The sequence below is a fragment of the Myotis daubentonii genome, chromosome 1 (assembly GCF_963259705.1).
Source record: "Myotis daubentonii chromosome 1, mMyoDau2.1, whole genome shotgun sequence".
In the NCBI taxonomy this organism is placed as follows: domain Eukaryota; kingdom Metazoa; phylum Chordata; class Mammalia; order Chiroptera; family Vespertilionidae; genus Myotis; species Myotis daubentonii.
Window position 1 is genome coordinate 162270819 of NC_081840.1, and position 24002 is coordinate 162294820.

General features: G+C 40.5%; 1 protein-coding gene and 1 pseudogene across 2 annotated transcripts in view; both read left to right on the forward strand.

Annotated features, from left to right (window-relative positions):
• MANBA (mannosidase beta) overlaps positions 1-24002 on the forward strand; it is a 112247-nt gene that overhangs the window by 73000 nt on the left and 15245 nt on the right. For both annotated transcript variants that reach the window (XM_059664340.1, XM_059664332.1), the window contains exons 12-13: positions 4260-4478; positions 16574-16738. In XM_059664340.1, coding sequence (XP_059520323.1) covers positions 4260-4478; positions 16574-16738 — 384 coding nt within the window. The remainder of the gene's footprint in view (positions 1-4259; positions 4479-16573; positions 16739-24002) is intronic.
• LOC132227021 (large ribosomal subunit protein uL23-like) lies at positions 889-1758 on the forward strand (annotated as a pseudogene).

A 24002-nucleotide genomic window follows, 5' to 3' on the forward strand; every position in this document is an offset into this window, starting at 1 on the left:
AGAAAAGTCAGCTTGGAAACAAATCTTTTTTTTTTTTTTAAATATATTTTATTGATTTCTTACAGAGAGGAAGGGAGAGGGATAGAGAGTTAGAAACATTGATGAGAGAGAAACATCGATCAGCTGCCTCCTGCACACCCCCTACTGGGTATGTGCCTGCAACCAAGGTACATGCCCTTGCCCAGAATTGAACCTGGGACCGTTGAGTCCACAGGCAGATGCTCTGTCCACTGAGCCAAACCGGCCAGAGCAAAAAATCTTTTTTTTTTAAAAAAAATGTATTTTTATTTTTTTCAGAGAGGAAAGGAGAGGGAAAGAGAGACAGAAACATCAATGATGAGAGAGAATCACTGATTGGCTGCCTCCTGCACACCCCCTACAAGGGATTGAGCCCGCAACCCAGGCATGTGCCCTGGTTCATAGGTCGATGCCCAAGCACTGTGCCATGCCAGCCAGGCTAGAAACAAATCTTAAAAGGACTTTGAATGTTATGGAGTGGGGCTGTATTCAGGAGACAGTAGGAAGCTAGTGGATATTTTGGCTGAGGGGAGGACCTTTATCCAACCCATTCTGGAAGGTACCTTTACTAGCAAAGAATTAGGGAGGTGAGAGATTTGAGGTTAAGAAACAAGTTATAAAAACCAGCGATATCAAGTTATTGAGAATAATAAATGCCAGACATTGACATATTAATTATGATTATTGTATTAATTAATTAATATTATTAATATATAGTAATGATATATGTTTTATAGAATTTATTTATTTAATTTTTGTAACTATCCTGAAATGTAAGTAATATAGTCTTTATTTTAGAGATGAAGGCATTGGAGGCTTACAACGATTCATTGCTCATGGTCATATTGGGTATAAGTAGAGTCCAATGGAGTGGGGCTGGAAATGAGGTGATGGAAAAAATATTTGAATTCAAAGTGACTGAATGCGGGGGCGGGGGAGTAAAATAGAGAGGGGGAGAAATTGAAGATGACTCTTACGTGGGTACCCTTAATGAAGGTAGGAAGCACAGTCAAATAATTTTGTGATTAATAAATAAGGACTTCTGCTTTGAATGGTTGGATTTGAAATGTTGTCAGGACAAGCCGGGTGGAAGTGTGGAGATGGTCAGTGGGAGTCGAGTGTGGAGGTGAAGTAGTCTGAGAGTAGTCCAAACATTTGGTGAGAGGGAATGCCTTGGGATAAGCCCATGGGAGCGGGTCTCGGAAACCCTTTTTACGAAAATGGCGCTGAAAGCTAAGAAGGAAGGCCCTGCCCCTCCCAAAGCCGAAGCCAAAACAAAGGCTTTGAAGGCAAAGAAAGCAGTGTTGAAAGGCGTCCACAGCCACACACAAAAAAAAGATCTGCACATCACCCACCTTCCCACGGCCAAAGACACTAAGGCTCCAGAGGCAGCCTAAATACCCTCGGAGGAGTGCACCCAGGAGAAGCAAGCTTGCCCACTACGCCATCATCAAATTCCCCCTGACTACCGAGTCAGCCATGAAGAAGATGGAAGATAATAATACACTGGTGTTCATTGTGGATGTCCAGGCCAACAAGCACCAGATCCAACAGGCTGTGAAGAAGCTCTATGACATTGACGTGGCCAAGGGCAACACCCTCATCAGGCCTGATGGCGGGAAGAAGGCATATGTTCGACTGGCTCCTGACTACGATGCTTTGGATGTTGCCAACAAAATTGGAATCATCTAAACCGAGTCCAGCTGCCTGATTCTAAATATAAAAATTTTACACTGTGAAAAAAAATAAGGAATGTCTTGGGAGAGGGGACTGACAAGGAGAGGCTGAAGAGAGAGCTCTGTCCCTCGGAGAAGGAGAGGGGAGCTGGGGAAAGAAGAATCAGAAAGGTCTGGGGGAACCAGAAGGTGAAAGAGTAGTGAATGAGCCCCAGGGTGGAGAGAACTTCAGAAACAGTGGGTGGTAAATACTCATTTGCTCACATCAGAGAGGGATGAGTGTGGGGTTTTTGCTTTATTTGGTAAGTAGAAGTCCATGGATAGTTTTTGAAAAACCAAACGAAAACTAACAACAATTTTAATTAAGTGGAATGATGGAGAGCTTAGTCAAGGGCTGAGGAGTGAGTGAGTGTAAAGAAATCTGCTGTACTGCAGGGACGGAGGGAATTGTTGGTCAGGATGAGAGGAGTCCTTAGGCTGAGGGAAGGGGGCAGTAGACAGAGATTTCTTTAAAGAGTGGAGGATAGTTGATTGGCTATAGTTCCAGAGTAGGTAGGCTGGTAAAGAAAAGAAATGAGAGTGTTGTTGTTGTTTTTTCTATGACAGAAGAGAAACAAGAAAAAATGGATATAACAAAAAAAGTGAAACTTAACGGAAAAAACTATTTTCTGATAATCTATTTCTCAGGGAGGCCTCAGTGGCCTTCTATAATATGTTTTGTTTCCAAAGAGCCCTGTACTTTCCCTTCAAAACATTCATCACTCTTACCCCACACTTGTTCAGCATCTGGTTTCACCACTAGATTTCAATCTATTCTTTTAAGAGGTCAGCCAGATGTCTGTCCTGTTCCCTGCTGACTCTTCCATACATAGAAAGAGCTGCATGCCTGGCCCATTGCCACCGCTCTAGAGATTTGATGTATTAATACTGGACAGTGTCACAGGTTTTCTCTATTTTTGCATTGCGGCAAAATGCCCGACACGCAATCGACACTTGATACATACTTGCTAAATGAAGGATTCTTCTCAGCACGATAGGAAGTAAGTTCATCTGCTGAGGTGATAATAACCAAAACCTTTTGCGTTCTCCCTGTTGTGCTGGGCACTACATTAAGTATGTATTTGCTGGCTGCTGGCAGAGTTGCACTGGTTTGCATAATAAACATTTCTTACTCAGTAACTCTACTACTGGCTGCTCCTGACGGACAGGCAGCTGTCCTCCTTTCCGAGACACAGGCTCTTTCCACCTTCTAGCTCTGCCATCTCCTAGGCCAGTGATGGCGAACCTTTTGAGCTCGGCGTGTCAGCATTTTGAAAAACCCTAACTTAACTCTGGTGCCGTGTCACATATAGAAATGTTTTGATATTTGCAACCACAATAAAACGAAGATTTATATTTTTGTTATTTATTTTATATATTTAAATGCCATTTAACAAAGAAAAATCAACCAAAAAAATGAGTTCGCGTGTCACCTCTGACACGCATGTCATAGGTTCGCCATCACTGTCCTAGGCCCTGCACATGGGGGAAGAGGATGAGAACAAGGCACCTGGCCCCGCAGAGGTGCAGAAGCTAGGAAGCCACTTCCTGGGGACAACTCTATATATTTTGGAAATGGGAACATGGATTTTGGTGGACACTTAGCTACCTCTTCCACACATAAGTTCCTTACCATTCACGATAGCCCTATAAAGGAGGTACTGTTATCCCCATTTCACAGATAGGCTACTGAGGCTTACACCTATCCCAAACCAGTAAGGTTCTGATTTAGGATTTAAACTTAGGTCCCACCTGACTCAGTAGCCTCTATTCTTAACCACTAGACTAGTGTTTCTCAAGTGGAGGTGATTTTTGTCCCTAAGGGACAGGGGACATTTGGCAACATTATTGATCTTTTTTTTTTTGGTGGTGGGGGAGGGAGGTACTACTGGCATCTAGTGGGTAAAAGCCTGGAATGCTACTAAACATCCTAGAATGCATAGGACACCTCCAACACACACACACACACACACACACACACACACACACACACACACACACACACTCACATATTATCAGGCCCCAAATGTCATTAGTGCCAAGGTTGAGATTCTGCACTAGCCTGTACATTACCCATCATGGCAGAAGGTAAGGTTGAGGAAGACATGATAGAAAAAGATTAGGAACACCTGCTGTGAGGAATAAGCTATGTGCCAATTATGAAAGGACTAGAGGCTCTCGTTGTGGCCTGTGGGGGTCAGGGGAGGAGCAGATCCCGCACATCCCGGTCAGCTGAGAAGCGCTCTGGCTGTGGGAGCACACTGACCACCAGGGGGACACTCCTACATTGAGCATCTGCCTCCTGGTGGTCAGTGCACGTCATAGCGACTGGTTGCTTAGACTTTTATATATATAGATAGAAAGGATTGGCAAATAGTAGAGAGGTGCTGGGGGTTGTTTAATGTGGAAGAAGGTAAGTGGTTCTATTACTTTGCTATTGGCTGCTAGGCATTTCTGGGTCTTGATAGTATATTTGAAGAAGTAAATTGTACCTTATCCTTTAAACCATTTTGTTTCTGAACTCAGGCAGACAAGACTCGTCCTTTTATCACTTCCAGTCCTACAAATGGGGTCAAGTCCATTGCAGAAGGCTGGCTCTCTGCCGACCCATATAACAATTATTTTGGGGACGTACATTTTTATGACTATGCCAGGGATTGCTGGGATTGGAACATTTTCCCAAAAGCTCGATTTGCATCTGAATATGGATATCAGTCCTGGCCTTCCTTCAGTACATTAGAAAAGGTAAGCCATCTTTGATTCCCCAGTGGCTCAGAATGGTGGCCTAGGGCATATGTCATTTCGTCAATAGTGGTTCAGAAAACTAAATGAAACCTATTTATTTTAAATCAGGGTCTATCATTTTAGGAAGAAGATAATAGAAGATAACTTTTTTTGTTCTTTAACCTTTGGGGAGCTAAACTCTTGTAGTCATCATTTTGGGGATAGCTTTTCCATATTGCTTTTAATTATAAAATGGGAGCCAGTAGCTGCTTAAGCCTGATTTATTATTACACATGAAAATAACTCCCACTTGCTACTTTCTATATGTCATACAACTTAAAAAATTATTTACAGATATTCAGAACTGGAAAGTTTATCACAGTAAGAGACATGAATGTGATAAATAAGTCTGTCTAACGTTATCACATCAGGTCATTCACTTCTTTTCTCTCCTCTTTCATTTCCTCCTCTTCCTCCTCCTTTTTCTTCATGTTGGTGTATTTGATTATCAGTATGGCGTTTCACTTTCTCTGTTCCTAATGATTCAGTTTCACAGATGCATTCTGTTTTAGAGTTATATGTGTTCTTTTCTTTTATTTACTTTATTTTTTTCAAGTTCCTATTTTATTTTTATTTTTCAATTACAGTTGACATTCAATACTGTTTTATAAAAAAGCAAAGCTCTCTTGACCCAACCCCATCTCCTTCTAGGTATCACCCTATTTCTCAGCTCCCGATGTGGCCAGACTTTCTGAAAGAGCAGACTTCATGCTCTGTCCTCGCTTCTCCACTTCTTATTCAGACTTCACCCCACCCTGTCTTAGCTGCCACCCCTCAATGACTAACCGATGTATTCGGATACCATATCCAAATGCGCCTTTCTTTCTTTTTTTTTCAAATAAATCTTTATTGTTCAGATTATTACAGTTGTTCCTCTTTTGCCCCCCATAGCTCCCCTCCACCCAGTTCCCACCCTACCACCTGCCCTTACAACCCCCACTGTCCTCATCCATAGGTGTACGATTTTTGTCCAGTCTTTTCCCGCACCCCCCACACCCCTTCCCCCCGCCCCCCGAGAATAGTCAGTCCACTCCCTTTCTATGCCCCTGATTCTATTATATTCACCAGTTTACTCTGTTCATCAGATTTTTTATTCACTTGATTTTTAGATTCACTTGTTGATAGATATGTATTTGTTGTTCATAATTTTTATCTTTACCTTTTTCTTCTTCTTCCTCTTCTTAAAGAATATATTTCAGCATTTCATATAATACTGGTTTGGTGGTGATGAACTCCTTTAGCTTTTTTTTTATCTGTGAAGCTCTTTATCTGACCTTCAATTCTGAATGATAGCTTTGCTGGATAAAGTCATCTTGGTTGTAGGTTCTTGCTATTCATCACTTTGAATATTTCTTGCCACTCCCTTCTGGCCTACATAGTTTCTGCTGAGAAATCATTTGACAGTCGTATGGGTGCTCCCTTGTAGGTAACTGACTTTTTTTCTCTTGCTGCTTTTAAAATTCTCTCTTTGTCTTTTGCTCTTGGCATTTTAATTATGATGTGTCTTGGTGTGGTCCTCTTTGGATTCCTTTTGTTTGGGGTTCTCTGTGCATCCTGGACTTGTAAGGCTATTTCTTTCACGAGGTGGGGGAAGTTTTCTGTCATTATTTCTTCAAATAGGTTTTCAATATCTTGTTCTCTCTCTTCTTCTGGAACCCCTATAATTTGGATGTTGGTTCGCTTGAAGTTGTCCCAGAGGCTCCTTACACTATCTTGATATCTTTGAGTTCTTTTTTCTTTTTGCTTTTCCAATTGGGTATTTTTTGCTTTTTCATATTTCAAATCTTTGACTTGATTCTTGGGATCCTCTTGTCTGCTGTTGGATCTCTGTATATTATTCTTTATTTCAGTCAGTGTATGCTTAATTTCTAATTGGTCCTTTTTCATATCCTTGAGGGTCTCAGTATGTTTTTTGAGGGTCTCATTAAGTTTATCGGCGGTTTCTAGAAAATTCTTGAAAAACCTTATAACCATGGTTTTGAACTCTATATCCAGTAGTTTGCTTTCCTCCATTTCTGTCACTTGTGACCTGTTTCTTTGTCTCCGCATTTTGGCTGCTTCCCTGTGTTGATAGAGTGGCTTTGTGTGCTAGGTGTCCTATAGGGCTCAGTGGCTGAGCCTCCCCAATTGCCTGAGGTGGACACTCTTGGTGCACCCCTTTGTGGGCTTTGTGCATAGTCTAGTTTTAGTTAAGCCTTGATTGTTGTAGGTGTCACCGGGAGGAATTGACCTCTAGGCCAATTGGCTGTGAGAATCAGCTGTGTCTGCAGTGGGAGAACTTCTGTGCTGGAGACACCCTTCTGGGGCAAGACTTGCTTCAGTGGGGCTTTGGTGCTCACTGAGTCTGCCCCCTGAGTGTGTCCCTTATGGATCTGAGGAGTTGTAATCTGGATGGTTCCAATCTGACCACTGGGTACATGGGCTCTTGGATCTCTAAGGATGTGCTAATTTAGCCTCTGCCTGAGGCTACCCAGCAGGAGCTATGAGAGATCTGCAGATTCCTTTTCCTTGTTTGGGGTTTGGAGGTGCCCAGGTGAGGCCCAGCTGTGAAGCAATGCAAGCTACTGTGGGGCCTTGGGCCTTCTTTTGGATGTTCTGTGTCTCTCTGACCCAGCTGCAGTTTGTTAGGTAATTTTAGATCTCAAAGGGCCAGCCCATTCATATGCAAAATACTCTGCTAGCGGCTTGTGTGGGGCGGGGTCTCAGGGAATCAACAGGGCAGAGCAAACAGCTATGGCTGATCCTCAGCCCTGTCCTAAGAGGCCCCCGGGTCTCAGTGTCCCATCTCAGTGTCCCGTGGTAATCGCTGCAAGCACCTCTGAAAGCTGCCCTCGAGTTCCGACCAATGCCAGACAGTCCATTTTCTCCCCGTATGAGTCTGGGTCCTCAGAGATTCACCCGGAACTGGAGTTCAAGCTGTTGGGAGCTTGTGACTCCCTCCTGATTGAAAAAGACACTGGCGTCCTCTGTTGCCAGCCCTTGCCACGTGTGCCTCGGTACCTCTGCACTTTACTTCCTCACCTCCTCTGAGTCTCAGTGTGCTTTTCTCTTTCCTTCTAGTTGTAGAATTTCCACTCAGCCAGCCTTCCTGTGATTCTGGATGATGTCCGTTTTGTCTTTTAGTTGTAGTTTTGAAGTGGTTGTGCAAGGCAGCAATTTCAGGTGTTTACCTATGCCTCCATCTTGGTTTCTCCCAAATGCGCCTTTCTTTATTGTTGTTGTCTTACTGCCCTCAGCAGCATTCCTCACAGTGAGGCACTCTGTCCTTCTGGAAGCACGTTTTTCTCTAGGCTTCCCTGGTCCCCATTCTCCTAATTAGGTCCTAGTCCACCATCTTCTCCTTCCCATTCCAGGTGTCGGTTCCTCCTACTTTACCCAACATGAAATGTCAATGGTCTTCAGTGCTCAATCTTTTTTTTTTTCTACCTAGAGACTCTCGTTCATGCCCATGGTTTTAAATATTGTGTATCAACCACTAAGTTTATATTTTTTCCTATTTTTTCTTTTTCCATTTTCTTCTCTATTCTGTGTCCAATATAGAGCCATCATCTTGAGTGAGTGACTCTAGAGACAGCTCAATCCTCATCTCCAAGTGCTGCCCTAGGAGCAGTGGGGATGGTGGTCTTGTTGGTCCCAAAGTTAAGGCACTGGAATTCTCATAATTGCTCTGCCACTAACTTGCTACATGATCTTAACCAAATAATGTAACCCACTCTGTGCCTCAGTTTCTTCTTCTGTAAAATAAGGGTCTGTAAACTGTTTCTGAAGTCCTGACTTCTGAAATCCAGACTTCTTCAGGTCTTCGGGTCTTAACCTAAATCCTACCTGAGGGTTAGGTTGTGTGTTCTTTTAAAAACAACATTAGTGAGATGTAATTCTCTGACCATTTAATGTGTGCAGTTTAATGGTTTTCAGTATATTTCCAGAGTTATGCAGCCATCAACATGATCTAATTTTAGAATGTTTTCATCACCTCCAAGGAAACTCTGTAGGTAGCAGTCACTCCCAACTCTCTCTGACAGTGCCATCCCAGCTGTAGGCACCACTACTCACTTTTGCATTTCTATATATTTGCTTGTTCTGCACATTTCATATAATTGGAATCATAATATATGTGATCATTTGAGACTGGCTTCTTTCACCTAGCAAAAATTTTCAAGGTCCATCCATGTTGTATCATTTATTAGTATGTCACTCTTTTTTATTGCTGAATAATACTCCATTGCATGAATATATATTATATTCTGTCTATCCACTTATTATTTAATGTATATTTGTATTAGTCCCACTTTTGTGCTATTATGAATAATGCTGCTATGAACACTTGAATACCTGTATTTGTGTGACCATCTACTAAGTTATACCAAGGAATGGAGTTTCTGGGTCATATGTTAACTGTTTAACATTCCAAGGAACTACCAGACTGTTTACCATAGCAGTTCCACCATTTTACATTCCTGCCAACAGTGTATGAGGGTTTCAGTTTCTACACATTCTTGCCAATACATACTTGTTATTTCCCATTTCCTCCTTTTTTTTTTTTTTCCATTTCCCTGGACATTTATATTTATAGAAAATTTGCATTTCTTTGGCTAATCATTTGATCATGTTTTCAAGTGCTTGGTGTTTATTTAAATATCTTCCTTTGAGAAATGTATATTCAAATATTTAGCCCATTTTTAAATTGGGTTATTTGTCTTTTTATTATTGAGTTGTAAAATATATATTTTTTAGATATGTTCTTTATCATGTATATGATTTACAAATATTTTCTCCCAATTTATGGGTTGTCTTTCTACTTTTTTGATAGTATCCTTGAAAGTACAAACATTTAAAAATTTTTTAAATATATTTTATTGTTTTTTTACAGAGAGGAAGGGAGAGGGATAGAGAGTAAGAAACATCAATTAGAGAGAAACATCGATCAGCTGCCTCCTGCACACCTCCCACTGGGGATGTGTTCTCAACCAAGGCACACGCCCTTGCCCGGGATCAAACCTGGGACCCTTCAGTCCGCAGGCTGACGCTCCATCCACTGAGCCAAACTGGTCAGGGCCATTTTTAATTTTGATGAAGTTCTACTTAGCAATCTTCTCTTTTGTCTCTTGTGCTTTTAGTGTTGAACCTAAGAAATCATTGCCTAATGTACATCACAAAGGATTATTTCAATGTTGTCTTCTAGTTTTAGATTTTAAATTTAGGTCTGTGACTTATTTTTTTTAAATATATTTTATTGATTTTTTACAGAGAGGAAGGGAGAGAGATAGAGAGTTAGAAACATCGATGAGAGAGAAACATCGATCAGCTGCCTCCTGCACACACCCACTGGGGATGTGCCTGCAACCAAGGATATGCCCTTGACCAGAATTGAACCTGGGACCTTCCAGTCCACAGGCCGACACTCTATCCACTGAGCCAAACCAGTCAGGGCAGGTCTGTGACTTATTGTCCTGATGGTGTGAGGTAGGTGTCTAGGTTCATTCTTTGGATGTGGATGGCCAATTGACCCAACACTATTTATTGACAAAACTATTCCTTCCCTCACTGAATTCTCCTGACCCCTTTGTCAAAAATCAATTGGCTCAAATGTTAAGATTTCTTTTTGGATTTTCAGTTTTGTTCCATTGATTTGTGTGTCTGTTTTATGGCAGTATGCACTGTCATGATTACTGAAGATTTGTAGTAAGTTTTGAAAGCAGGAAGTACGAGTCTACCAACTTTGTTCTTCTTTCAAGATGTTTTGACTTTTGTGGGTGTTTTGCATTTCTATATGAATTTTAGGATCACCTTGACAGTTTCTGCAAAAAGCCAGCTGGGATTTTGATAGGGATTGGGTTGAGTCTGTAGATCACTTTGCAAAGTATTGCCATCATAACAATATTGTCTTCTGATTCAGGAACATGTGCTATCTTCTTTAATTTTGTAGGTTTTTTTTTTTAATCTTCACCTGAGGACATGCTTAGAGAGGGGAAGGGAAAGACAGAGAGAGAGAGAGAGAGAGAGAGAGAGAGAGAGAGAGAGAGAGAGAGAGAGATCAGTTGCCTTTTGTATGTGCCCCGACTGGGGATCGAACCTGCAACCCAAGTATATGCTCTGACTGGGAATTGAACTGGCAACTTTTTGGTGCACAGGATGATGCTCAACCAACTGAGCCACTCCTACTGGGCTAATTTTGTAGTTTTTAGTGTACAAGTCTTATACTTAGGTTAAATGTATTCCTATTTTATTATTTTTTTGGTGCTATTGTAAATGAAATTGTTTAGTGTTATAAAGATACAATTGATTTATTTTGTTTACTGAACTTATGTTCTGCAACCTTACAGAACTCATTTATTAACTCTAATAGGTTTTTCTTTTCTAAAAATTTTTAGAGGTTTCTATATAAAAGAGCATGTCATCTGCAGATAGAAATAGTTGTATTTCTTCCTTTGCAATCTGGATGCCTTTTATTTACTTTTCTTTTTTTTTAAATATTTTTTATTGATTAAGATATTACATATGTGTACCCTCTACCCCCCCCCCCCCCGCTCATCCCCTCACCCCCCCCCCCCCCGTTGTCCGTGTCCATTGGTTAGGCCTATATGCTTGCATATAAGTCCTTTGGTTGATCTTTCCCCCTTGCCCCCGCCCTCCCCTACCTTCCCTCCAAGGCCCGACAGTCCAATCAATGCCTCTCCGTCTCTGGATCAGTCCTTGTTCATCAGTTTATGTTGTTCATTATATTCCACAAATGAGTGAGATCCTGTGGTATTTATCCGCTCTCCAGTTCCATCCATGCTGTGGCAAATGGTAAGCGTTCCTTTTTCTTCTTCCTCTTCTTAAAGAATACCTTTCAACATTTCATATAATGCTGGTTTGGTGGTGATGAACTCCTTTAGCTTTTTCTTATCTGTGAAGCTCTTTATCTGACCTTCCATTCTGAATGATAGCTTTGCTGGATAAAGTAATCTTGGTTGCAGGTTCTTGCTATTCATCTCTTTGAATATTTCTTGCCACTCTCTTCTGGCCTGCATGGTTTCTGTTGAGAAATCAGCTGACAGTCGAATGGGTACTCCCTTGTAGGTAACTGACTGTCTTTCTCTTGCTGCTTTTAAGATTCTCTCTTTATCTTTTGCTCTTGGCATTTTAATTATGATGTGTCTTGGTGTGGTCCTCTTTGGATTCCTTTTGTTTGGGGTTCTCTGAGCTTCCTGGACTTGTAAGTCCATTTCTTTCACCAGGTAGGGGAAGTTTTCTGTCATTATTTCTTCAAAAAGGTTTTCAATATCTTGCCCTCTCTCTCCTTCTGGTACCCCTATAATTCTGATGTTGGTACGCTTGAAGTTGTCCCAGAGGTTCCTTACACTATCTTCATATTTTTTGAATCTCTTTTCTTTTTTCTTTTTCGGTTGGGTATTTTTTGTTTCTTTGTATTTCAAATCTTTGACTTGATTCTTGGGATCCTCTTGTCTGCTGTTGGATCTCTGTAAATTATTCTTTATTTCAGTCAGTGTATGCTTAATTTCTAGTTGGTCCTTTTTCATGTCCTCCATGGTCTCACTATACTCCTTGAGGGATTCATTAAATTTATCGGCGGTTTCCATAAAATTCTTGAAAAACCTTATAAACGTGGCCTTGAACTCTATATCCAGTCGTTTGCTTTCCTCCGTTTCTGCCATTTGTGACCTTTTTCTTTGTCTCCGCATTTTGGCTGCTTCCCTGTGTTGATAGAGTGGCCCTGCGTGCCAGGTGTCCTGTAGGGCCCAGTGGCTCAGCCTCCCCAGTTACCTGAGGTGGACACTCTTGGTGCACTCTTGGTGCCTTGGTTGTTGTAGGATCACTGGGAGGAATTGACCTCCAGGCCAATTGGCTGTGGGAATCAGCTGTGTCTGAAGTGGGAGAATGGTCCCCCTCTGACCACTGGGTACAGTGGCTCCTGGATCTAAGGAGGTGCTAATTCAGCCCCTGCCTGAGGCCACACAGCAGGAGCCACGAAGAGGCTCAGCTGTGAAGCAATGCAAGCTGCTGCAGGGCCTTGGGCCTTCTCTTGGAAGTTCCGGGTCTGCCTGGCTGGGCTGTAGTTAGGTACATTCACATGCAAAAGCCTCTGCCGCAGCCTGGGTGGGGCGGGGTCTCAGGGAGTCAAAGGGCGGTGAAAGCAGCTATGGTGATTCTCCGCGCCCGGAGCCGCGCATCTCAGTGTCCCAGTAACGGCTGCAGGCACCTCTGAGGGAAAGCCGCCCTCAAGTTCGCCCGCTGCCGCCTGACAGACCAGCCTCTCCCCGTATGAGCCCTGGGTCCCCAGAGACCCGCTGGAACCGGAGTTCAGAGCAGTCGGGAGCTTGTGATTCAAAAAGACAGCCGCGTCCTCAGGCGCCACCCCCTTTCCGCGCGTGCGAGCCGCCGCCGTACCTCTGCACTTCACCTCCGCACCTCTGCACTTCACCTCCGCAGCTCCTCTGGCTCTCAGCGTGCCCCTCTTTTCTTCTAGTTGTAGAAATTACACTCAGCCAGCCTTCCTGTTGTTCTGGACGATGTTTGCTCTGACCCTTGCGGCATTCTTCAATTGTTGTGTGAGGCGACAATTTCCCGGTGTTTATCTATGCCGCCATCTTCTTTATTTACTTTTCTTGCCTAATTGCTCTGGCTGGGACCTCTAGTACAATGTAGAATAGAAGTGGCAAGACCAGACATCCTTGCCCCATTCCTTTCCCAGGGAGAAAGTTTTCAGTCTTCACCATTTAGTATGATGTTAACTGTAGGTGTTTCACAGGTGCCCTTTATCAGGTTGAGACAGTTCCCTTTTACTCCTACTTTGTTGAATGTTTATGTCATGAAAGGGTTTTGGATTTTGTCTAATGCTTTCTGTTCATCTATTGAAATGATCAGGTAGTTCTTAACCCCCTCCCCCATCATTTGTGTAACGTAACCACAAAGTTTTAAAACAATTTCAAAATCTTCCTCAATTTCACCGCCTGAACACAACTATATTTTCTTCTAGATATCAAAGTAATATTGTATTTGTAGCTTTCATAGTAGTGTTATAAACTTAGTTTTATTACTCTCATATTGGGGGGCTGGTCTTTTGGGAATGATATTATTTTAAAATGCAGGAGGAGGAAGTACAGTATCCCAGTATTCTGACTTAGTCAGAAACAAGTACGGAGAATGGGAAAGAAGGAATGAAATGTTGATTTCAGGTACTTACTGCTTTATTTAACAGTAATTCACCCTCTTCTGCTTTCACTGAGGCCCAGGAGGAAACCAAGGCAGTGGAGAGTGAAAGTTCTAACTCTATCCCTACATAGTAATTCAAACTTATTATCAGACCCAAATCTGATCACTTTCTTTCCAGTACATTTCAGAAAGGTGAGATTTAGAAATTACTAAACCTTTTTCTTTATTGATTTTTTTTTTTTTTTTTTTTAGAGAGAGAGAGAGGAAGGGAGAAGGATAGAGAAGTAGAAACATCAATGAGAGAGGAAAATCATCTATCAGCTGCCTCCTCCTTCCACTAGGGTTTGAGCTTGCAAGCCGGTCTTATGCCCTGAACGGGAATTGAACCAGTGACCTCTTGTTTTCTGGGTTGATGCTCAACCACTGAGCCACACCAGCTGGGCTAACCCTTCTTTTCAAACGTATAAGCATTTCTATTCCACCTCCTGAAAATAATGGAAATACCATGTTTTTGTGATGTCTAATGATGTTCAAAGATACTCAACACTGTATTTTAAAATAGGGAAAGATGAGAAGTTCTGTTCATTAAGATTCCTTTATTTAGTCATTGCCTCTTTTCAAGTGACATTGCTTAGTTGAGGATTTGAATAGGTAATTGTGAAAATAAAAGAAACCAAAAGAATAACTTTACATAAAAAGTTGGTTCTTTTACTTAGATCTTTTCTGGTGTATCCAAGACAAATATTAAAATGTCTCTCTCTAGTTTGGGATACATTAATTCTTTGTAAAATAATCATGTTTTTAACAGGCAATTATCAATATTGCACAGTGATTAAAAGCTTGAGCTTTGGAATAAGCAGATCTGGATCTGAATCTTAGCACTGCCCACACTAGTTGCATTGCCTTGGGCAAATTATTTAATCATATTCTTATTGGTAAATTGGGGTTAGTAGTAGTAACTAACCTATTAGGAGTGTGTATGTGTGTGTGTGTGTGTGTGTGTGTGTGCATATGTGCATGTGATCGTATGCAAAGATTAAGTTAATTAATACTTAAAGCCTTAGTACTTGCCACATAGTGAGAGCCCATAAAATGTAAGCTATTGTTACTATTCATCATGGCCAGTCTGGCCATATCATTGTTTTATTTTCTTCAGATGCATCTAGGTTTAAAAAACTAGAGGCTGGAACTAGACTGCACAAATTAGCTTTGGATCTTGGGCAAATTACGTAACCTTTCTGTGCTTGATTTTTCTCATCTGTTCAATAGGGTGATAATAGTGTCTACTCGTTTGGTTGTTATGAGGATTAAATGAATTAATATTCTTAAAAGCAATTAGAACCTTACCTGGCACTTTCTAATTTTTTCTGGTAACATTGTTATAGATTAAGTTTATAAGACTTCCAAAACACAACTATCAGAAGGTAGGCAGTTTCCCACATAACAGAAGAATAGGGTTATGATTATGGGATACATTCAAATCATTACCAATCAGAGAGAGGGTTGGGAGGTCCAGAGGTGTGTTTCAGACTTTAAAAAGGAAGAAACATTAAAAAAAGAAATATTATTGATATGTGCCTCTCAGATGTGTACAGATGACTGTAATACTAATATCTCTATTTTAAATAAATTACAGGAGCAATCCATGTTCTCTAAACTGTCTCTAAACTATATAAATCTAGAAAAACTTCCACATTAAATATGGCTAATGTACATTACTTAAGTTTGGTATAAATAAATGCCTAAAGAATAACTTTTTCCTCCTAAGGTGATTGGTCTGAGCAATGCCTGATTACTGGGGATTATAAGTCATATTTTATTTAAAAATGATTTTTTAAATTGCTGTATTCTTTTTTAAATGTCTTTATTGATTTCAGAGAAAAGAAGGGAGAGAGACATAGAAACATCAATGATGAGAGAGAATCATTCATTAGCTCGATTGACCAAAATTAAACATTTCAAATATATTTAGTAATCACTGAGAAACAGATGAGCAAGTGCTAAAGCATTTGCCATCTTTTTTTTTTTTTTTTTTAAATATTTTATTGATTTTTTACAGAGAGGGAGAGGGATAGAGCTCCTGCACACTCCCCACTGGGGATGTGCCCACAACCAAGGTACATGCCCTTGACCGGAATCGAACCTGGGACCCTTGAGTCCGCAGGCCGACGCTCTATCCACTGAGCTAAACCGGTCAGGGCAGCATTTGCCATCTTAATAGTGATATTTCATTCCTGTTAAAGAATTGACAGTTTTAACAAAATGTTGATTTCAGTTCATTATTCAGTTTTGACAATTTGCTTACTTAAATAGATAAAATGACATTTAAAAATACACATAACTAGCCGTGGCCAGTGTGACTCAGTTGGTTGGAGCGTCATCCCATACATCGAAAGGTTGTGTGTTTGATTCTGGGTCAGGGCACATACCCAGGTTGCAGGTTTGATCCCCAATTAGGGTGTGTGCGAGAGACAACCAATCGATGCTTCACTCTCACGTGGATGTTTCTCTCTCTCTCTCTCTCTCTCTCTCTCTCTCTCTCTCTCTCTCTCTTTCTCTCTCTCCCTCTATCTCTAAAATCAATAAAAACATATCCTCATGTGAGGATTAATTTTTTTTAGGTAAAAAATATACATAACTAATGTTTATAAAAGGAACAATATTTTGATAGGACCTTCAATGGAAATATCACATTGTAATTTCTTAGGTTTGAATAAGGAAGGGTATAGGTGCCAAATCCTGGTTTTGTGATTCAATTTTGTACAAGGCTGGTCTTTCACCACCAACAAATGTGATGAAAAAAAATCTGTGATTTTATTCCAGTGTATAGAGTTTATCAGAAATGTGTAGAAAAGTACTCCTGATTTCTCAATTTGTACCTCTTATTCTTTACTCAAAAGGTTTCATCTAAAGTAGACTGGTCTTACAACAGCAGCTTTTCAAGTCATCGACAGCATCATGAAAATGGTAACGAAGAAATGCTTTTTCAGGTTGGACTTCATTTCAAACTCCCACATAGCACAGATCCATTACGTGAATTCAAAGATACCATTTACCTTACCCAGGTAAGGCATTCTCATCTGGAGTTCAAAAGGCTCCTGCAATTAACATAAGAGATCATATAAGTTTTGTAAACCTATGTGGTGAAAACTGTTTTTCATTTTACTGATTAAGGAATTGATCTTCAAAATTGATGTATGATGCCATGTAAGACTTGAAATAGTTAATTTTTGGCATTTGTCTCTCTTACAAGAATAGCTCAGAAAGTTCTACAAAAATGTATGCATTAAAATGTTTCCCAGCTCAGGATTACTATAACGTTCCAGGAATTAAGACAGTAGCATTTCCCAAGGATAAAATGGAACAATGGGACATAATAGAGTCAAGAAACAGACTCATGTAAAAGATAGTCTCCTGACTTATGGACACGATACCACTGCAATCTTGTGGGAAGGGATAGTCTTATCAGTGAACAGTGCTATAGATGGTGGGTATCTTTAGGGGAAAATAAATGAACTGTGACACTATAAACAAAAAGTAATTTGATCAGTGATTAAAGATTCCACTGTGAAAGGTAGTACAATAAGGCTTCTAGGAGAAAACATAAGAGAATACTTCATTATATTGGCATAGGGAAAGATTTCTTAAACAGGACATCTACACTAATAAAAGAGAAAGATGCAAATTAACCATCACTCTGCCACTCTGCTACACCCACCAGCCAATCAGAAGCGAATATGCAAATTAACCCAACTAAGATGGTGGCAGCCATGGAGCTGGAGCGAGCAGGAGGCTTGGGTTGCCCCTGGCAATGTAGGAAGTCAAGCTTCCTGCCTTCCCTGGCTGGCCCTGGGCTCTGCTCAAGGCTACAAAGTTTCAATTATAGAAGATAAATAAATCCCAGATACCTGCTTCCAGCCTGCCCTGGTCTCTGCTCAAGGAGGCACTGAAAAAAAAAAGAAAAAAAGGAGAGGCTGGGAGCTTGGGTCACCGGGGGGTGTGGCCAGCCTGAAAACGGCCATCAGCCCCTCACCCAGGCTGGCCAGGCACCCCAGTGGGACCCCCCCCCCCCCGAAAGGGCTGTGGCCAGCCTGCATACAGCCATAGCCATCAGCCCCTCACTCAGGCTGGCCAGGCACCCCAGCAGGGACCTCCACCCTGAAGGGGGTGTGGCCAGCCTGAAAACAGACCTCAACCCCTCACCCAGGCTGGCCACACCCCCATGGGGTGAGGGTCCCTGCTGGGGGCTGTGGCCAGCCTGCAAACAGCTACCAGCCTCTCCCTCAGGCTGGCTAGGAACCCCAGCAGGACCCCCACCCTGATCTGGAACATCCTTCAGGGCAAAGCAGCTGGCCCCCACCCGTGCACCAGGCCTCTATCCTATATAATAAAAGGGTAATATGCAAACTGACACTAACAGCAGAATGACTGGGAATGACTGGTCACTATGACACACAATGACCACCAGGGGGCAGACACTCAATGCAGGAGCTGCCCCCTGGTGGTCAGTGTGCTCCCACAGTGGGAGCTCTGCTCAGCCACAAGCCAGCATAGTGGTGGTGGCGGGAACCTCTCCTGCCTCCTCAGCAGTGCTAAGGATGTCCGACTGCATCTTAGTCCTACTCCCCGCTGGCAAGTGGACATCCCCCAAGGGCTCCTGGGCTGCCAGAGGGATGTCTGGCTGCCAGCTTAGGCCTGATCCCCCAGGGAGCGGGCCTAAGCCAGCAGGTAGACATCCCCTGAGGGGTCCCATAATGCGAGAGGGCAAAGGCCGGGCTGAGGGACCCCCCGAGTGCACAAATTTTTGTGCACTGGGCCTCTAGTAACAACTATAACTGTGAAAGAAAGGAATGATAAATTGTACTTCATTAACATGGACATTTGTATATCAATAGCACCATTAAGATAGAGAAAAGGTTAGCCACGGATTGGGGAACAATATTTGTAATACATATACCTGATAAAAGATTTGTATATTATACAATAATGAACTTCTATATAAAGCAGTAAGAAAAAGACAGACAACCTATTAAAAAATGGGAAAAAGCTTCAAATAGGCACTTCACCAAAGACAATATCCAAATAGAAAGTATAGGAAAGTCTGCTCAATTCCATTCTTAATGAAGGAAATGCAAATTAAAGCCATGCCAGGATACCTCTACTTGCAGTATAATTTTAGCACAATGGCTAAAATTAAAAAGATTGACATTACCAACTGTTGGTGAGGAGGTAGGACAGCTGAAACTTTTTTTTTGAAACTTGTAGACATTGTTAGTAGGAGTGGAAATTTGTTTAACCACTTTGGGAAATGCTATGGCAATTTCTACCCAAGCTAAACATTTGCTTACTTTTGAGTCAGCATTTCTACTTCTAGCTATGTACCCTAGAAAACTGAGTGCATACGTCTGTCAACAGACATCTAAAACAAGTGTTCATAGCAACTTTATTCATAATACCCCCAAACTGGAAACAACTTAAATATTCTTTAACAGAAGAATTTATAAGCAAATAGTGGTATATTTATACTACAGCGAATACTCCACAGCAATAAAAAAACAATGAACTACTAATATTAGCATCAACTTGGATGAATCTCACAGGCATTATATTGAGCAAAAGAAACACTGAAGTTTCAATATAGACAAAATGAATCCAGATGATAGAGAACAAATTAGTGCTGCCCACTCTTGTGGAGGGGGATGGTGAACCACGAATAAGAAAGGGTACAAGGAAACTGTCCTGAGTACTAAAACTGTTATATCTTGATCTGGGTGCTGGTTCCATGGTGTAAACATATGTTAAAAGTCACTGGATTGTACACTTATGATCTGTGTATGTTACATTTTGCACCTTCCTAGACTTTTTCTAAAACAGCTCTATTGAAATATAATTGACAGACCATAAAATTCACTCATGTTAAGTGTACAATGCAGTGGTTTTTACTATATTTATCAAGTCTTGTAACTGTCCCAGGTTTCAATTTTAGAACATTTCTTATATCTCAAAAGGATTCCTTGTGCCTATTTGTACTCACTCTCTTTTCTCCCCTTAAGCCCCAGGCAAACATTAATCTGCTTTCTATCTCTACAGATTTTACTTTTTTCAGCATTCCATGTAACTGGAATCGTATAATATGTGATCTTTTTGCATTTGGCTTTTTTTTTCTTCTGACTATAATGTTTTTGAAGTTCTTCCATGATACAGTATATATCTATACCTCATTCCTCCTTCTTGCTAAATGGTATTCTCTTGAATGAGTATGCCATTTTTTATTCATCTACTCATTAGTTGAGGGACATTTGGATCATTGCTAACTTTTGACTGTTATGATAATACTGCTATGAATACTTACATACAGATTGTTGTGCATGTATTTTAATTTCTCTAACATAGAAATATATGAGTGAAATTCCTGTTATGTAGGAAATTTATGCTTAACTTTTTACGAAACCATTGAACTGAATTTTGGATAATAATTTCATTTGAATGTTCCCATTTTACTTTTTTTTTCTTTTTTTTTCTCCCTCTCCCCCTCCCTTTCCCTCCCCCTCCCCCTCTCCCATTTTACTTTTTTTATTTGCTAAAATTTCATGAAACTGTGAACTATGTGAAACTATATTAAAGCCTCTGCTTAGTTATTTGTTGTTTTGCCATTTCAAGTTCTGAGAAAAAAGGTAAGAGCCTAATCCCCATCATGTGAGTTGATCTGAGATAGATCACAAGTTTTTTGTCAAACATGATCATATTTACATTTTTGCATCTTAGTGCCTAAAAATGTACCAATTTCTATCTAAACTCATGCTCACCCTCATCAGTTTTTCCCCGTATGAAAATGCAAAGCCTCAGATAGAAGCTGAAGCAGAAAACTGTAAGCCAAAAGAATACCCTTTGTTAAAAGGCAAAAAAACTGGTTAAGAGAATTTCAAAGTTTCAATAATAATCTTATCAATTAGGGAAGTTTTGCCATTGTGATGTGTAATTTATGAAATTACCTCACAGAACACAAGTGTAAAGATAAGGTTGATATCTGACCCTTTGAAAGTGTTACATTTCATTATTATTAGCTTTTCGTAATGAATATTTTGTAAAAGTCTCTCAATTTTAATATATGAAACAAGATTATCCGTGTGTGTGTGTGTGTGTGTGTGTGTGTGTGTGTGTGTGTGAACCTTTTCAGCTGTTGTTTTTCATGCTGGCTTCCCTCCTCCCAGCTGTTCACTTTATGACTGATATTTTATTCTGTTTCCTCAAAACCATATTCAGAGAACTGACAGAAAGAATTCTTTCTGAACTCGTTAGCATTTGAGGTAGTTAGGAACTGGGTGGGCAAGTGTACTTCTATGTTGCTGGTTTTTGTTGGTGATGGTTTTGTCTGACAATTGAGTATTAATGTTCCATCAGGTCTTGGCTCACAACTGTACCTGTCTTTGCTAGTCCCACCTTGGGACTTTCTGCTATATTAGATGGGATGTAAGACGAAAAAAAAATGCAAATTGGGATTTTTTTGTTTTTTAGTGCTGGATTTTCTTGACTGAAAGACAAACAGAGAAGGCTGGGGTAAAAAGTGTTTCCCCCTCTTACTACCTTGATTTTAGAACAGTCACCTTTAACCATGTAAAACCTTCTGTGGTCCATTTTCTTTGTTCCCACTGCCCTTGTTATTGTTTTTCTGACAGACTGCCATACTGTTCTCAAGAACAGGGAACTGACCTGTGTGCCACTTTTTCAAAACATTCTATTAAGCATTATTTTTCATAACTTTCTTTTATTTTAAAAATATTTTTTTATTGATTTCAGAGAGGATGGGAGAGGGAGAGATAGAAACATCAATGATGAGAGAGAATCATTGACCAGCTGCCTCCAGCATGCCCCCCACTGGGGATCGAGCCCGAAACCCAGGCATATGCCCTGACCAGGAATCGAACCTGGGACCCTTCAGTCCACAGATCAACGCTCTATCCACTGAGCCAAACCTTAGCTGAGGAAGCTGTGCAGTAAGTTTCTTCACATTTAGATGCTTCCCTATCTTCTCTTTATCTTATAAACTGCACAGGTATGCCGGGAGGATCTTACCTCTTTAATTCTTCTAATATTCCAAACGAATCTTTCCTCACCTTTCATTCTTCTACCACATGCTATTGTACTGTATTCCGCGTAGCCTACATACCCAGGCACACCCTCGTCAGCTGTGTCACACATACCTCACTGCTTAGCTGAGGACTGGTTAGCTACACCGACACATCTGAACTAACTGTTAGGTGACTTACTCTGCAGCTCGGCCTCTTACTAGGCTCTTAGAGAGGAAGCTGGGTTAGTGACAGTCCTTAATAACCCCTTAGCTCATATCCCCTCTAGTGATTCTACTTATTCTTTCACATAGTTATTGAGTGTGTAATGGGGGCTGGATGCTTGAGGATGTCCTTGAGAGATTCATATTCTTTAGGGGTCCATTTTATCTCCCCATGTTGCAAGTAACTTGATCACAAGAAGAACAAAAGGCAGGCTGTGCCTCAGTGGGCCCAGGTGTTGATGACAGTTGCTACCCTAGAATAGTTATTTGTTTGGTAAACATCACTGAGTCATGATGGAAGATCCAGGCCATGCTGAGCTTTGAGAGGAATGAAAGTGAGATTACTAACATAGTCTATTACATACTAGTATATTATATTTATATGCATCATGTAATTTAGCAGTCAGGCAGATGATCAGCATTCTTTGAGTGTCTACTAAATGACTGGCCCCAGGCGATGAGGTGCTTTGTATATGCCTTCTCATGTAATTCTAACATCTCCAGACATCTGTGTTACTATTTCCATTTATTATGTGAGAAAACAGAGGCTCAGAAAGACTAAGTATTTTTGTCAAAATTCTCAGGGCAATATATGGAGCAGGTTTCTACTTTTAAAATTATATCCCATCACAATTGTGATAAGAGGAATTCTATAACTACTGAGGTATTTGGTTGAATTAAAACATCTATTTTCAGCAGATAAGTAGAATAGACATCAGAAATTTGGTACATTAAAAAAAAAAGGCGTTATTGGAATAATAGAGAAAATCAACAAAACCAAAAGTTCTTTGAAAAGATGAGCAAAATAAAAAAAACTTTTAGCCACTGGCCCGGGGGGTGGGGGGGGGAAAGAGAGAAGACTCAAGTTACTAAAGCAGGAATTAAAAAGGAAGCATTAATATTGACCTTACAGAACTAAAAAGGGCAATAAAGGAATACTATAAACAATTGTATGACAATAAGTCATATCACCTAGATGAAATGGACAAATTCCTAGACACAAACTATGAAATCTAACTCAAGAAGAAATACAAAATCTGAAAAAAAATCTATAATTAAAGAGATTGAGTCAGTAATAAAAATAAAAATGTCCTTTTACAAAGATGGCTTCACTAGTGAATTCTAAAAAACATAAGAATTAACACCAGCCGAAACCGGTTTGGCTCAGTGGATAGAGCGTCGGCCTGCGGACTGAAAGGTCCCAGGTTCGATTCCGGTCAAGGGCATGTACCTGGGTTGCGGGCACATCCCCGGTGGGAGGTGTGCAGGAGGCAGCTGATCGATGTTTCTCTCTCATCGATGTTTCTAACTCTCTCTATCTCTCTCCCTTCCTCTCTGTAAAAAATCAATAAAATATATTTAAAAAAAAAAAAAAAGAAAAAAAAAAAGAAAAAAAAAGAATTAACACCAATCCTTCACAAACACTTCCAAAAAATAGAAGAGGGGAAACCACCTCCTAACTTATTTTTAAGCCATTATTACCCTGGTATCAAAACTAGATAAAGACATATCAAGAAAAGCAAACTATAGATAAATATTCCTTATAAATATAGACAGGAAAAATCTTCAACAAAATACTAGCAATCCAAATCTAGCAGCATATAAAAAAATTATGTACCATAATCAACTGCAGTTCATCCCAGGAATGCAACAATGGCTCATCATATGAAAGTCAAACACCTGTTAATAGAATAAAGGAAAAAATAACCATATAATCATCTCAATAGATGAAGAAAAACCATTTAAAAAATCCAGCACAATAATGAAAAAGATACCCCAATTAAAAATGGGTAAGAGATTTGAATAGGCATTGCTCCAAAGAAAATGACCAGTAAGTACATGAAATGATGCTCAATATCATTAGTCACTAAGGAAATGCAAATCAAAATCACAGTGAGATACATAGATAGTGAGATATCTAGAACAAAAAAAAGAAAGTAAAAATACTAGTATATATGGAGATTTATTATAGTTATTGACTCACATGGTTATGGAGGCTAAGAAGTGCTAAAATCTGCCATGTGCAAGATGGGAAACCA